The 14,668-nt window shown below is 40.6% G+C and overlaps 1 protein-coding gene across 5 annotated transcripts in view; it reads right to left on the bottom strand.

Moving 5' to 3' along the window:
• The window catches only part of LOC147231144 (netrin receptor UNC5D-like), a 174,223-nt gene that overhangs the window by 34,556 nt on the left and 124,999 nt on the right, over positions 1–14,668 (bottom strand). For 4 of the 5 annotated variants that reach the window (XM_086152317.1, XM_086152320.1, XM_086152318.1 and 1 more), the window contains exons 5-8: positions 6,825–6,999; positions 4,702–4,869; positions 1,658–1,822; positions 1,321–1,353 (exon numbers count right to left, since the gene is read on the bottom strand). In XM_086152317.1, coding sequence (XP_086008443.1) covers positions 1,321–1,353; positions 1,658–1,822; positions 4,702–4,869; positions 6,825–6,999 — 541 coding nt within the window. The remainder of the gene's footprint in view (positions 1–1,320; positions 1,354–1,657; positions 1,823–4,701; positions 4,870–6,824; positions 7,000–14,668) is intronic. The other variant, XM_086152321.1, reaches the window with a different exon arrangement.

Genomic DNA, 14,668 nt, shown 5'->3' with positions numbered 1-14,668 from the left:
AAGGTGATGTGTCTTAATGAGAAATGAATCACATGGTACAACAGTTATTATTAACATCACGTTACTGTGCTGTCCAGAAAAGGAACGGCTCCCGGTTCAGTTTCCGGTCCCAGCTGGATCTATTTTGCCCTCACTTAGATTTGGATCTGGCACTTTGACTGAGCTCCGATCGAGCTGTCTCTGTTTGAGATTGAAAACCCCTTCTGCAAAACTGGGGTAACTATACAAGCGTGTGAACATGAAGGTGAAGCAGGCACACTGGAAAAGCTTTTTATTATAACTCTAGTGCACTGACCATATACACATTAAAAAAAAAAGAAATAATGGAATGTGGATATAACATTTATAATTCAATGCATCTAAATTGAGTCGAGGCATAAAAGCATGTCGTGTGCAGCAGTCCCATTTTTTCGAGCATAAACATTTTTATTTTTATTGTCTTTTAGCCATTACTGTAAAAAAAAAAAAAAAAAAAAAAAAAAGATAATGCAAAGAGGTTTTGTTGAAGCAAAGGTAAAAGGATGGATTTAAGTGGGCTGCTCACTGGACCGGAAAATAAATAAGTAACAGTTTCTTGTCTAAACATTTTAATGACAGCATGTCAGAAGGCTGTTAGGCACACTATCACCCCCTTCTGACGGGAGTTATTCATTGTTACAAGAAGCCGGTAAAAACAAGGCACACTTATTCAAAAACCATCAACCACCTCCTCTGAAACCATGTTGGTTTGGAGGAGCTGGAATTGGAGCTCAAAATATCCAAAACCAGATGATATCCTCAGTTTTCTTTGTAACAATAAAAAACGAATCATTTATACGAGGAATAAAACGTACACAATGTCCTCCACGATCCTCCCTCAAAACTACAATGCTGCATCTCTGCAACCGTAATTATATTTCCTCCAATAAACCCTCCCACATGCAGTTTTGAGAGATTTCCCTAAAGTCCCTGTGATTAACTTACTGAACCCCTGCAGCTTTGGCAGCGGATCATACGGTGACATATTCTGTGCCATAATTATATCCAGGCTCTTCAGAGTATCACTCTTCTTACCGTCAATTTCAAAAAACTCTTTTCTTGAAAATTATTTACTTATTTCTTAAATACTGGCAACCCCAGCCCTGCCCCCGTCCCCCAAGTGCACAACAGTAGCTGTTGAGCCTCTGTCTGCTGACTATATACTTTAAAATATTAGGATAATATTGAAATTCCAAGAAGTCATGTGTCCTTAGAACCTATTTTTCTTATAAAAAGGTAATATATATGAAATAATAATAGAATGCATAATAGAAGTTTCATTGCATTTGAGGGGTAACTCACCCTGTGGCTTCACGTCATGGAGCAACTTTCGATCTGTGAAGACAGAGAAGCGTCAAAGTGTCTTTATAACCTTCCTGAGGACTACAAGTGTTTATTTAATTACTTCTGGTGCATGGATTCATGCCCATGTACGTGGTGTGTAGACGGACTAATTAAGTGACGAATTAATGAAGATGGATGAGGGCGTCGGTGATGATCATGATCTGTCCCTCTGTGCCAAAACAGTAAATCTATTATGACCCAGTCCCGGCATACAATGACAGGAATGACGGTAATGATGCCCAGCTATCTATTTCTCATCGTTAACCATCAAGAGAGATGCGGCGATGTTACCCACTTTGCGTGCAGAGGCCCCCGGTGCAGTTGTCGGTAGCCACCGCCACCCCGTCGCACAGTCTGCCCCCGTGTTTGGGCTCCGGCGAAGTGCACTCTCTGCTCCGCTGCCTCTCGCAGTCTGAGCTGCACACTGACCATTCGCTCCACTCACCCCAGCCGCCGTCCACTGAGGGAGCAGATGAAAACAAGGGCTCAGATTATATTTCCAAAGATAATGACTTCTCTTGTATGTTGTTCATCTGATAGCACAGGATGTTGTTTCTGCTATTGGGAATCTGTTAAGCAAAAAATAATAACAAGAGACGTCATTTCACTAGCTTGCATTGAAGCACAGGATCCTTGAAGTCTTTATTATTTCAGAATCCATGTGACATGATGTATGTGATGTACGTGACGTTGACATCCTAGATCATTTTCAATTTCATGTCAAAGTAGTAAAGTAGCTAACAAGGCTTTATCTTCAAATACAGCACGACGACGACGACTCGAGATTATATAAAGAATTTAGTCATAAAATATCCAATCACTGCTCAAGCCATTAGCGTGTCGAAACTGTCGCACGCACACACAACTTGTGCGGTGTGTCGTTTAAATATATGTTCTTGCTGCCTTTTTTATGTCGCGGTTGACGTGGTGTAGCAACAACTGGGTACGAGAAGACGCAACCATTAGGGGACACAATCAGACTTTACTGCAGGTATAAAGGTGTCATAACGCAACTGATGTCCCATCAAGTCAAACATGTTAACACCTTGAACGAGACTACATACGTCTCGACACGTATACGTGTGTATTTGAACATACTGTGAATTATCTACTAAATAAGTTGCGATTCTACCAAATACACATCCGATGAGATGTAGGTCGTACATGTTTTCTATTAACGGTTACACAGACATCAGTGGTGATGCAGCAATATCATGTTAATTACGATCACACAATGTATTACCTTTATCATGGAATATTAAGTAGTCACATTGCAGATTATTATTTAAGCAATTCCCCCCATAATAACAGCTTTTCTCTAACCCGATGAACCCCAGCTATAAAAAAGGGGCTGCGGGGTGAATCGTAAATTTGAGCTCATCTGGAAAAAGACGAATCAGTTGGTGGAGCAGATTACAAGGCCCTTCTGATAGCTGGTGGTGCTGACCTGCTCTCCCCTCCAGCTTAAGCTTCCGCTGTTTGTATCCCTCTCTCTCCCCTTCACTCTCTCTTGGTTAATTTTTTTTTTCACCCTTCTATCCATATCTCACACATTTTCTCATATTTGCTGTTTTTAAGGTCCACTGCATTAAATTTTAGATTCGAACCACTGTCACTATCAGAATTGGAGATGTGTAATGCATTTATGCTAAAAGATTAAAAGACGACTGAGTAACCATAAAGCTCCCCTGGCTTTTACTGATACCCTCCTTAGAGGCTGCCCCAGCCTTCCTTTCGTTTTTAGGAGTTGAACTCAATCCAAATCTACCGGCTCTACTTTCCGACCGGAACACATCAAAAAATATGCAGCTCGGACTGAATAATGCAAATTGCACAGTGGTCATTTAATATATTCTCAAAAAAGCCGAAGGCGATTTGCATAGACTGTGACCGTACACTGTATATCAGGCACTTTAGACTGACGAATCGAAACGTTGTGTTTAAGGAGTTACCGAAACACTTTTGTTCTGCCTCTGACACACCGGGCACAGTGTTTTGCCGTTTCTTTTAATGGCCGTGCTCCAAGTCTTTGTAGTGTGTCCTGCATATCGGTTCAGGCTGACAGCTTTCCCGGCTGATTAAATATGTTACATTAGCTTCGGTGACAAAAAGAAAAAAAAAAAAAAAAAGTCACTTTGACTGGCTGATCTGCGGTGACTAAGAAGAGAAATGAAAGTGACCAAAGCAGCAAAAAGGATTTTGTCAAGAAGGTAAACCCTAAATGCTCTTTCTCAATTTCATGTCATTTGATCATTCCTGACAGCACCAGAGGCATTTGGAACTTCTTATCAAACATATATTTCATTAAAAAAAAAAAAGCCTGTTTCGTTGGTGCCGTGAAAATTATGGGAAAAAATCCCTGGTATGTCCCAAAAACTCACAGTTGTACTGCTCCGCCCCTCCACTCTTTGACCCAATGTGTCAGATTCAAGGTGTTCTGATACTTTAGTGTTCCATCATCACCCCCTAATGCACCCTGAATAAAACCTTCCCCTCGCTTTTGCGTCACTCGTCACTTTGCTGCCGACCGTCGGATCCCTTTCATGTGTTCATATGTCAGACAGCTAAACCAGTAACGAGGTAGATTGAGTGAAGAAAGAGCAAATTGCGTTTTGAAGATGAAATGCCTCAATTTCATCAGGTTTAATTTAAGTGATGAGAAATGTCTTTCTTCTTCCATTCCAATATTATTCTCGAAGTGAATCCGAGGAAACGAGTCAATTTTAAAACAGCGGCCAATTTTAACATTTCGTGTTCCATTTTTGCTCAACACTTGGAATCGTCGCTAGCTGTTACAGGAAAGTAATAGACATTTCAAAAACAAACAAAAATGATTACAAAAGATTAATAAATCTTGCGATAGTTCGATGCCCCTGTTTGTTCTACCAAAATACTGGCTTGTATTGTTAAACGAGACAGTTCAGAAGTAATCTGACATCACTCTCCCGAACAGTTATTCGCCCCAAATCGGAGATGATACACCTCCAATTAGTCTGGTTTGTAATGAGAATTTAATGTCATTGAAGATGTGGGAATAAACACAGCAAGGCTGGAAAATTTATCTCAACATCACGTTAATTAAGTAGTGACCCCCGGAGCACGGGGAGGGGGTGCGGCAGGGTCTGTACTCTGCATGAATTGCCATTCTATTAGCTCCCGGGGTAAAAGTTCTCCATTAAACAGAGAAAAAATAAATGCTATAACAGTTGTTTTTGAACTAGCATTCAGTTGACTACACAAGGGAGAAACTATTCTAACCAAAGAAATAATCACGATCAACAATCCCGGTGATGCAAAGCAGTATAAGTGATGAACGCCGCATGAGGTGAGGGTGTTTACCTGGACACAGGGTGTTGCAGGTGCTCTTCTGCACCGACATGCCCTCACAGAAAGCACCCCCGTTGAGGGGGGCCGGATTGGTGCAGGTGCGAGAACGTTTCTGCACACCCCGACCACAGCGAACGTTACAGGGAGACCAGTCCGACCACGACGACCAGCCTCCATTCACTGTAAAAAGCCGAAGGGTGGGGGAAAAACAAAACAAAAATCTAACTGATCATCTTTTCCGTCGGCGACTGATTTATGCGACTTCCGAGACAAGCATATATATCCCATCAGGATTAATAACTGCGGCGTCTTTGAAGAAATGATGATCAATAGCCTCTTCCCTCATGTCTCCTTTCACTTTGTTTTCGGTTGTCTGATGTAACGTGAGCGAGTCTGAATAATAAGCTCATTTTCAAGTCATGGGAAACAAAAGGAATGCTAGTATTCCACTTCGATACTCCTGCTAGGGCGACTGGGAGTGGTAAAGTGTATGATTGATTGGCTGCAACAACACTGTGTCAAAGAAAATCAGATTAATGGGCCCTTTTCACAGCAGACATTTTTACTTGTCAAAGGAGGAAAAGCACAGGTGAAATTGACAATATTAATGATGGCTGCATTCAGTTTAGCCCAAGCAAACCCTGGGATCCACCTGCACACTAGAATACAAAACTATCTTATATCTTCGCCCGGCAAGCCACCATATCGTTGAGAGGTTGGCGAAAACCTTGAATTTAGCTGTGATTGTTGACAAATCTGTTGAATATTCAAATGATTTAGCAATTAGTCTACCGGTCTATAAAATAACATGAAACTGAAGATGGGTGATGAGAGATTCCTAAATATTCTTCGACGTCAGCATCCCATAAATATTTTACTTAGTGTCACAGAAAGAAAAAACAACAAAACAGAAAATAAGTAGGACTGATGAGCTGTAAATGCGTGGATTACCTGGTTGCCAAATGTCTACAAATGACCATTTATTCAAAATATTAAAGATCAATTAATCATTGCAGTTCAATATCATGTTGATTTTTTTTCAGTAAGTGTGCCTATTTCTACAAATTCTTCTAATGATTGTTGTACCGCAAAGAAATGCTGCATTAAATGTCATCAAAGAAGCCACAGCAGCCCCTCTGTTAGAATAAGAATAGCAAAGCACAACCTGTGTAACACATGCACTTAATATACAATTAACGCGGTGTTCCTCCGGTGTGCACGGAGGTGGTGCCGCCACAACGTGGTAATTTCAGTTATTTCCCGTGCGGGGCCACGAGGCTGGCGGAGCCTGTTTGAGTCGGGCCTGCTGGTGAACTAAGCTGGTTAATGCTGCCAGGTAAAGCCAAGGAGATGTGACATCCCAGCTCACTGGCTTTCCATCATTAATGTGTGAATTCTTGTAAATATTGTGCCTACGTCTCCTTGTGTTTCCGCAGGAGAGATCACCTGCCCATTACCTGCTCATTAGGCACTTGTGTTTAAAAAAAAATAGGCGCTGGGCTCGGGCAGTGCTATTTATATTAATTACATCAGGGATTTTAAAGCTGATCTGACAGTCTACTTATGGAACGTCAATTTATACTACAATGCAAATAAATAATTTTACAATCGGAGCTTTTTGTCTATTAGAATCTTAATTTGTGCCTTAATTCACATAGAACTTGTGAAACAATCACACCCAGTATTGGTTTGGCTGTGAAAATAAAGAAATAAGTAGATAATAGATACATACATATATAATACACACCACCATACAAACATACATACATACATTTATGCATTCATACATGCATGCATATCTACATACAGGTACGCATGCATGCATGAATACGTTCAGTGCATACATGCATACATACAAGGATGCATAGAAATAAAGTAATAAGTAAATAGTTCGAATAGCTCTAATAGTTCATATTATTCCAACCCATGATGGATATTTTTTTGGTGGTTATTAACAACAAACAATATTCAGAGTTGTCTCCAAAGTTGTGGGGAGGGGGGATTATTAATTTTATTGCTCAGCTGGTAAAAGATTGCGGGGCCAGTTCGACAGACGGCCTTACTCCGTATGCAGAACACCGAAAAAAGCAGATGAGGAGATTTCAATTTATCTCTCTTTGGTAAAATGAACTTACCATAGACAATAACCGTGGCTGTGGAACTGCGCCTCTTGGCAACGATGTTGCTGGCAATGCACGTGTAGTTTCCAGAATCAGAGAGGCGGGCCTCTGATATGATGAGATTGTGGTCGCCTCTTATGTCGCTGACACTATCGGAGCTCAGAGGCTCCTCATTTTTGAGCCACTCCACCTGGAAGAGAACATCACTCGAGTCATGACACGGATCGGTTACCGGGTGCTTCTAAAACGATATGGCTTGACAGCGACAACATGTTAGTTATTGTTCATGTCTGTATGCTTGCATGTATGTGAGCTTGTTTGTACTTGTATCTGGCGTCGCCTATAATGTCGCCAACATTTCCAATAGTCACAGTAATGACCTGAGGGACTCTGTGTTTTAGTTCACTTGAGTTAATTAGCTATGTGTCCATATTATTTCTCCTAATGACTGCAGATGTTCCCTTGCGGCATGAGATAGGGATACTTTTCATTTTTTGCTCCGAGCGTGTAGCTCTGGCGGCCCAGCAGCCTGCAGCATGCTTTAAACATAAATATTGCATTTTGGTTAAACGCTGTATGATGAGTCTTGTCCAATCACGAAGTGCATTTCATGAAGATGATATGGATATTACCCTCTTTGTCTTTGTGTTAATTGCTTCTGATTCTCTTATCACAAACAAATTAGCGGGCTAAGCGACTTGAAGTACACACTTTGGGTCATATGTTACATACAAGCCACAAAACACGCCTTCCTAATTGAGCACATATTGGCATTACGCAAGAACCACCAGTACATCTGTATGTGTGGTTCTAACAGTCTTATAGCCAAAGAGGCCAGTTGTAAACCCTGGTGTGTGTGCGTGTGTGTGTGTTTGTGTGCGTGTGTGTGTGTGTGTGTGTGTGTGGACTCTTTCTGGGCACTGATGTGGGACTGGCCTGTTTACTCATTGAGAATTTCACATGAGCTTTGCAGACATTCACTGTCTGCCCTTGTTTTTTTGTGTGCACAGATGTGGCCAACATCCCTGGGTGATATTATGAGCTTATTAATGAAGTTCACAAACCACAGCATGGCAATCGAGTTAAGTTTCACTGGACCTCGTGCGTTAAAATGAATAATCGCATTAATGCACCGCACCGCTGAGGGATGGCTCCAATGAGGTGACTTCTGACATTGCGATTACACTGAGTCGGCGCGAAAGCTGTAACATGACTGACACCCTCCAAGAAACAATAAAGGTAGTCCATTACATTGTCTGTTACTAATTCAGTGCTCCTGTAGTGAGTGAATGTAATCAGTAAGCACAAAAGAAAGGACGCTCTGTTGATGCTCCTCTCCCTACATGACTGCCCCTGTAAATTGCTATTAATGTGCCACTGGACTGAGCTTTTCATTTAGAGAGACGAGACGGGGCAAGGGGGAGTAGAGTTTGATTTATGGCAGTGTATTTGAGGATTAAAAACTCCGCCCCACTGGGAGGGCCATGTGCTTGTGCACACGCTTGTGCTGTTATGTGTGTATGTGCATGTGTGTGTGTGTGTTTGTGGACAATGTCCATTTGCCAAGGGAATATAACAACAGCAAACTCTGAGATTGCTTTGCTCTTTCGAAGCACCCTGGATGAAAAAATTGAGCTAGGAAAATCAATAAATCAGGAGTCATGTTGTCACAAGACTTTTTTCTCTGTTTAATGGCTGTAGAAGTCTTCCATCATGTGCTTTTAATTTAACTTTTTTCAGCATTTTGGCTCCATAGTAGCTTGCAAGACAACTAACCATTGGCGGGTTGAATCGGTCACTCTATCAATCCTTTCTTCATCTTTTGCCTCTCTCTATTTCACACCTTCACTGTCTAATCAACCCCGGGGCTGTGGACCATGCGGTATTACATTTTCCACAGCCGCTGACATCAACCTACTCATTTGTGGAAGCCGTCGGTTTCAGACATACTTTGAGAAAACAGTGAATGTACTTAACTTAATCCCGCAAGATTCACCCTAATTTTACGGTTTAATTGTACCAGTTTATCACCCGTCTGTCTATCTCTCTGTTATCGGTTTTGCCCGATGGGTGTTAAAAGAAAAAAAAAAAAGAAAGAAAAAAATCACATGATGAGTTTTCTCTGTGGCTCGATTTCTTGAATGCAAATGAATGTTTTGAAAATTACAAGCTCCAATCCCTAAAGAATTAGATTAGTTTTCACAGCAGATCAGAATTTCTCACTCATTTCAAATGCATCTGCTTTGGCACGCGTGCAAAAGAGTTGATACAATTGTCATCAGATTTGCAGTTGTGCTTGGTCTGCTGCTGACCGCGACCGATAAGCTGATTGTCGGGGAATCTTCTGAATGCAAAAATGTCTATTTCTCGATCGAATCCATCAGACACACACGTACAATCCATAGTGCATGAAAACTGTGCGTTATATGAGCAAAAAAACTACTGGACCTTTACCTTCCATTAATCTCGCATTTCAGAACCCAATTTAAGCATCTCATTGGGTAAACCATAAACCTATTCACAATATCTTTCATAGTTTAGTCAGTATTGCAATCCCAGTATGAAGTATCCATTGGGCCAATTGCAACCAATCACAACTTAGCTTGTTGGACATGGGATCAGCACCATCTGCGGTCCAGTTATCAGACACGCAGTTACTTGGACGGTAGTTGGTGTTTTTTTCTGTCAGATAAACCGCAGTGGCCATTTTTCTTGCAGAGCTGAACTGCGACAGAAAAATCCAATGTTGGATTCACTGATTGCCAAATATTCTGGAAGTGTTTTTGTATTACTTATTATATTTTTTTGGAAATCTAATGAAATCTATTTCCATTACAATTGCAGGACATGGATTTATTTTTTTGGCCTTTTTTTGTTTTTCCCCCCTCATTTTTCACATTTCTTTACTAAAAGCTTTGTGGTAGTGTTTGATTCTGTGCAATGTAAACATTTTAAGAAGTACATCTAACATGATGTCAAGCACTATGGAAAAGTAATACTTAACCTTGGTCACATACAGTATGCTGTATGAAGCAAAATTGTAGATTTCAGAAGGAAGACACGATATGATATATGATACAATTTTAGCGCCATAAAAATGAAGGCTGTCCAGAAATTCAGTTCAAACGAGTAAATAGCTTTTCAGGAGGCGGCTCTAATCGAGTGTGTAGGAGGAATATGATATGGAAAGTCATTCCCCAAGTTTGTGATCCCTCACCAAACATATTCAGATCAGATGCATATTTACTGAGGAGTGCTGAGATTGAACCTGACGTGTACTAAGATTTAACCATTATGTTGCGTAATTTAAATATATTCCGACGTAAAATGTCCCCTCAGGAAATCTCGTATAAGGCAAATGCCTCGCCTACATTACATATAACATTTTATTTCCAGTGACAAATTCAATTTCTCTCACAATGTCGCAAGTAAAATTAATGAGCTGCATGAATGTGCAACCGTTCTCTGTAATTCAGCAATTTTTCATAACTCTATAATGAAAGCGGAACAGAGACTCCCTCCGCCCCCCCCGCCCTCACGCCACCGCCCTTCCATTCAAAACATTCTGCCGCGATCAGCATGGTCGTATATTTTTAGCATGTCTGCATTAAACTTGTGCTAGCCAACAACATTTCCATCCATGTTGGCACACATTTCGATCAATGTATATAGATTCTTTTTACATTATTAGGAGTAATTGGACAGTGGAACATGTCTCGACTGCAACAAATCCACGCGCCTAACTTTCCCGCCCAAAATGTCTGTTGCTGTGTCTTACTCGGTGAAGTGGTTGGAATCCGCAACATTCTGGGGCGACACCCCCCCACACTCCACCACTTCTTGCACTGCTTTTCAGCGGCCACTATTTTGTTTGGATTACATTTCTTAGTCCCATTAGGTGTGACGCAGCAACCCTTTACTTAAAAGTTGGACCACAGTTCGCTGCGACACCTCTTCCTTTATACTCAAACAGTAACAGCGTTATTGAAAAAGTTATACATTCTATCCCGGCATTGATTAAACTGTATAAAGATGAAAACATTGCAGAATAAAGAACATCTCTTGCTAAAAAGTTTACAATTTCTTTAGCCGGCCCTGCTCGGTAGGACAAATAATTGGCATTTAAGTGCATTTTTGTCTGCCCAGAAACTTGCAACCGCACTTAAAAACCAACAACTTTCTAATCAATCCTTTTTAGTTGGTATCGATAACAAGTGTGCTCTGTGTGAGTGTTAAAATATTGATCGCTGTGGTATTGATCTGCCCTTTACTCAGGATCATTCACTCACCACTTTTTGCAAGACCATTGAATTGCTTGGAATTGTATGAGTCTCTGACACGTTGTCCTTGTTCCTCGCATCTGCAGAGTCTCGTTTTCAGCTATTTACGACAGATGCTTTGTGTGTCTTTTTTTATTACAATCTGAGGATTATTATGCTATTTCCAAGCCCCACACATCGTTTTGCAGCTGGGTATTCCTTTTCCGCATCCATGTCTGGAAAGAGCAAATGAAAGCACGGGCAAAAAAAAAAAAAATGTTGATACGAACTGAAATGAATGCACTGATCAATCAGGTTGAGACCGGAGTCGGACAGTTTTCGGTGCCATCAGGCATGACTGGCTTATCTGTCCCAGAACCCCAGAAGATAGCCAATTCCCCACCAGTTTAATTTACAAGCACAGGGAGCACAGAGGTTCGGGTCATGCACACAGCAACACAGACAACCCCCGGGAAGTGTGCCAAGCTTTGAAGCCAATTTGACACAGTGGCCAAACTGTATAATTACCCAGTCACATGATCCACAGTGACTGAAAAAGACTTTGCCATGTAAGGTTATGATATGGAAAAAAATCATGAATATATATGGTTCAAATGTCACAAGAATCTTAAAGGACTCTTTTTAAGTATGAGGTTTCAGGACCTCGGTCTCGAAGAGATGTAATGAAACTGTAAAACTATATTGGCATTCGGGTTAGATGATTAATGAACTAGAGGTTTACTCAAAGAATTACGCAAAATGCAAAAGACTGAATAAGATATGTGTTGCCAACTGGACTCAGTTTATCTCTTTGGATATGTTTCATCTCTCATCCCAACGGTTTCCTTAGTTCTAGCAGCCGCTATATCACTGCTGGGGTTGGAGTTGAGCCTTCATCTGCGTTGAAAGGTTTTACGTTGTTGATGAGTGAGTTGTCGTGCAGCAATCAGGTTGAATGGGATAATCATTCATCCATTAGTCTGTAGCCTGGAACCTAAAACTACATATATTCCAAAATAAACTGTTTGTATTTCTTGGAAGCACAGAAATCGGTACGAGCCTATGGTCCAACTGGGAAGAGGATAACAATCATCTCCGAATGAAAGACGCAGTGCAAATGTCAACATAATCTCCCAGATAAAGTGAAAACGCTGAAAAGTAAAAGTAATATTCATCCCATCTTTACTTGTATAATTCTCTTTTCTCAGTGTTTATTTAAGGGCAAAAGGAAATTGCCAGGTATGCAAAGGGATCTAGTAAAGTCCAAAATTCAGTTACCAATGGACCACTGAGGTAAAAAATAATGCTAGATCAGTAAAACGGCCGGACAGACACACAGACACACACACATGCACAGATACACACATGCGGGTGTGATCTTAATTAATTTCAGCTCCAAAATTCTCTACTGGATGGCAATCTGTGATATCAGCGATCTGTGATTTCTTTCTTCATTTTTTTCTGCCTCTCAAAAGGAACTGACACCGGGCTTCGAAATCTTCAGTCAACTGGGCTCAGTAGATTATGTTCCATGGTGTTTTGCCACTGGGGGCCCCTAATCTTGGATATTCTAGCATTCTAGCAAATAAAGTAATACGATCATCTCGTACTTTTATTTCTCCTTCCTCTGCCTCTCCTTGTTTCCAGTGTAAACTGCGGGAAGTCAATGAAGTGTGATTTGCATTCTATGTCTGTCCTCCAGCCTCTCTTTTTGGGCGGGGGGTTGGGTTTGGGGGGGTTAATACAGGGAGGCACATGGTGATGAGACGGCAGGGACAGGACAGACTCCAATGAGCCTGGTAAGCTGGTGCCCGAGGAGGGCAGGAAACAGATTTGCTTAATTTGCAAATTTGTTCCACTTAGAAAGCAGCAGCCGGTGTTGAACGACGCCGCACCTCCCGGCCTTCCAGCGCTCCTCCTGTTACATCGTGTCAAGGTCACCGTGTTGACCGATAACAACAGCTGAGTTATTGCAAACTAGTAAACAGGCTTAACTGCCAGACCATCATTAATGGAATCCACATGCTGTGTGCATTATGTTCCTTTAAGTTTTTAGTGTAATGTTTATCTTGTTCTGCTGCAGTTTGTGTCAAGCAAGAGAGAGGGAGTGAGAGAGTGAGAAAGAGAGAGAGCAAATGCAATGTACTCATAATGTATTGGAAGCAGTGTCAAATGGTCAGTTCCATTTCCGGAGACCTTCAAGCCGTCAAATGATATTGGGTTGGAAATGTGAAGCAGAAAAGATGCCATCGCTAGAAGATACTCACACACACACAAATATATGCCCACTTCACGTCAATACAACTCTTTCTCACATTATAAATGCTAAATGAAAATGTAATACTCTGCATTTACAGACGGAGAGTACCATTATCGTAAAAATGTTTGTCCAGCCTTTTGTCAATTAAGGTTGGCTCTCATTAACAAGCTTTTTTCCATCTTGTATGTGGACCTTTTTCCAGTGCGGTAATTCCATGATCCTCTAGAATCTGACAGCGGAGTGCTCTGCGTCCTTGGTTTATCTCTACAGTGTCACGGGCAGTATTGTGTTTATCATTGAGAAATTACACTTAAAGCGCACCGAATGACTATGGATGAAAGACCCGATGGTTTATTTGCACTTTGTAAACAAATATTAAAAAAATGTAAAAAAGAATATGATTGTCTTAGATCTTGTGTTCTTTATAACAGTAAACACATAGCTTCACAAAATAAGCTATATACCTTTCGAGGTTGAGCAAGACTCAGAAGGTGCTGCTCATTTTAATCAAACTGAACAGCAAAATCTTACTTTTAGGACGGCACTATTTTATCAGTTGATATAAAACTTTAATTAAATTAAATGATACCAAAGTTGTTGCACTGCATGTTACAACAAGCTTATGAGTGCTGATTTAAGCAACATGATAAATCTAAGTATCAAAGGGATAAAAAAAAAAAAAAAGATCCAAAACCTGGCTTTAAAAGTTTGTGAAATATAACTCCAAAGTACACATCATGTAGCGAAACGAGAAATCATACGATGATACTTTTAGCGTGTATCTTGCAAAAAAGACAATATACAATGTGAAAATGTAAATATATACAATATGTATTAAGTACTACCATAAAGTGTAGAATATTAACATACACCTTAATTACCCTAAACTACCCTACAGTAGTTCAGTGCAATTTGTACAATATGTTAAAGCAGACAAGATGTATTAAATTTGAAACATACATGTAATGCTCACATAGTTTATAGTACTAATATTAAGGAAATGGTGTACTAAATAACACTACAAATTATTAAGGTGGCAGTGTAACTGGTTGTATGTGATATGTATTCATATTTTTCCAAGGACACACTTGGTATTAATTAAAGTCAAAGAGTGTGAAAGTTGTTTGGTCAATAACCAGCCAAACCGGCAAGATCACAAGATCATGCGACAATTCATCTTGCCGAGCTGCAAGACATTTTGTGCTTGAGCGTAAACCAAAACTGGTCCAGCCAATCAGCAATCAGCTTTTAAGGATGATGACAGTGAAAGGCGTCCTTGAAATAGATCCAAGCAATGGCTCCGGAAGAAGATGGCACGCATCACAATGATGTGACATCAG

Source organism: Fistularia commersonii, chromosome 9 (genome assembly GCF_037954325.1).
Source record: "Fistularia commersonii isolate RoL2024-O1a breed Wild chromosome 9, RoL_Fcom_v1.0, whole genome shotgun sequence".
NCBI classification, from domain to species: domain Eukaryota; kingdom Metazoa; phylum Chordata; class Actinopteri; order Syngnathiformes; family Fistulariidae; genus Fistularia; species Fistularia commersonii.
Note: the sequence above shows the minus strand (reverse complement) of the source record. Positions and strands in the feature narration are given on the sequence as shown.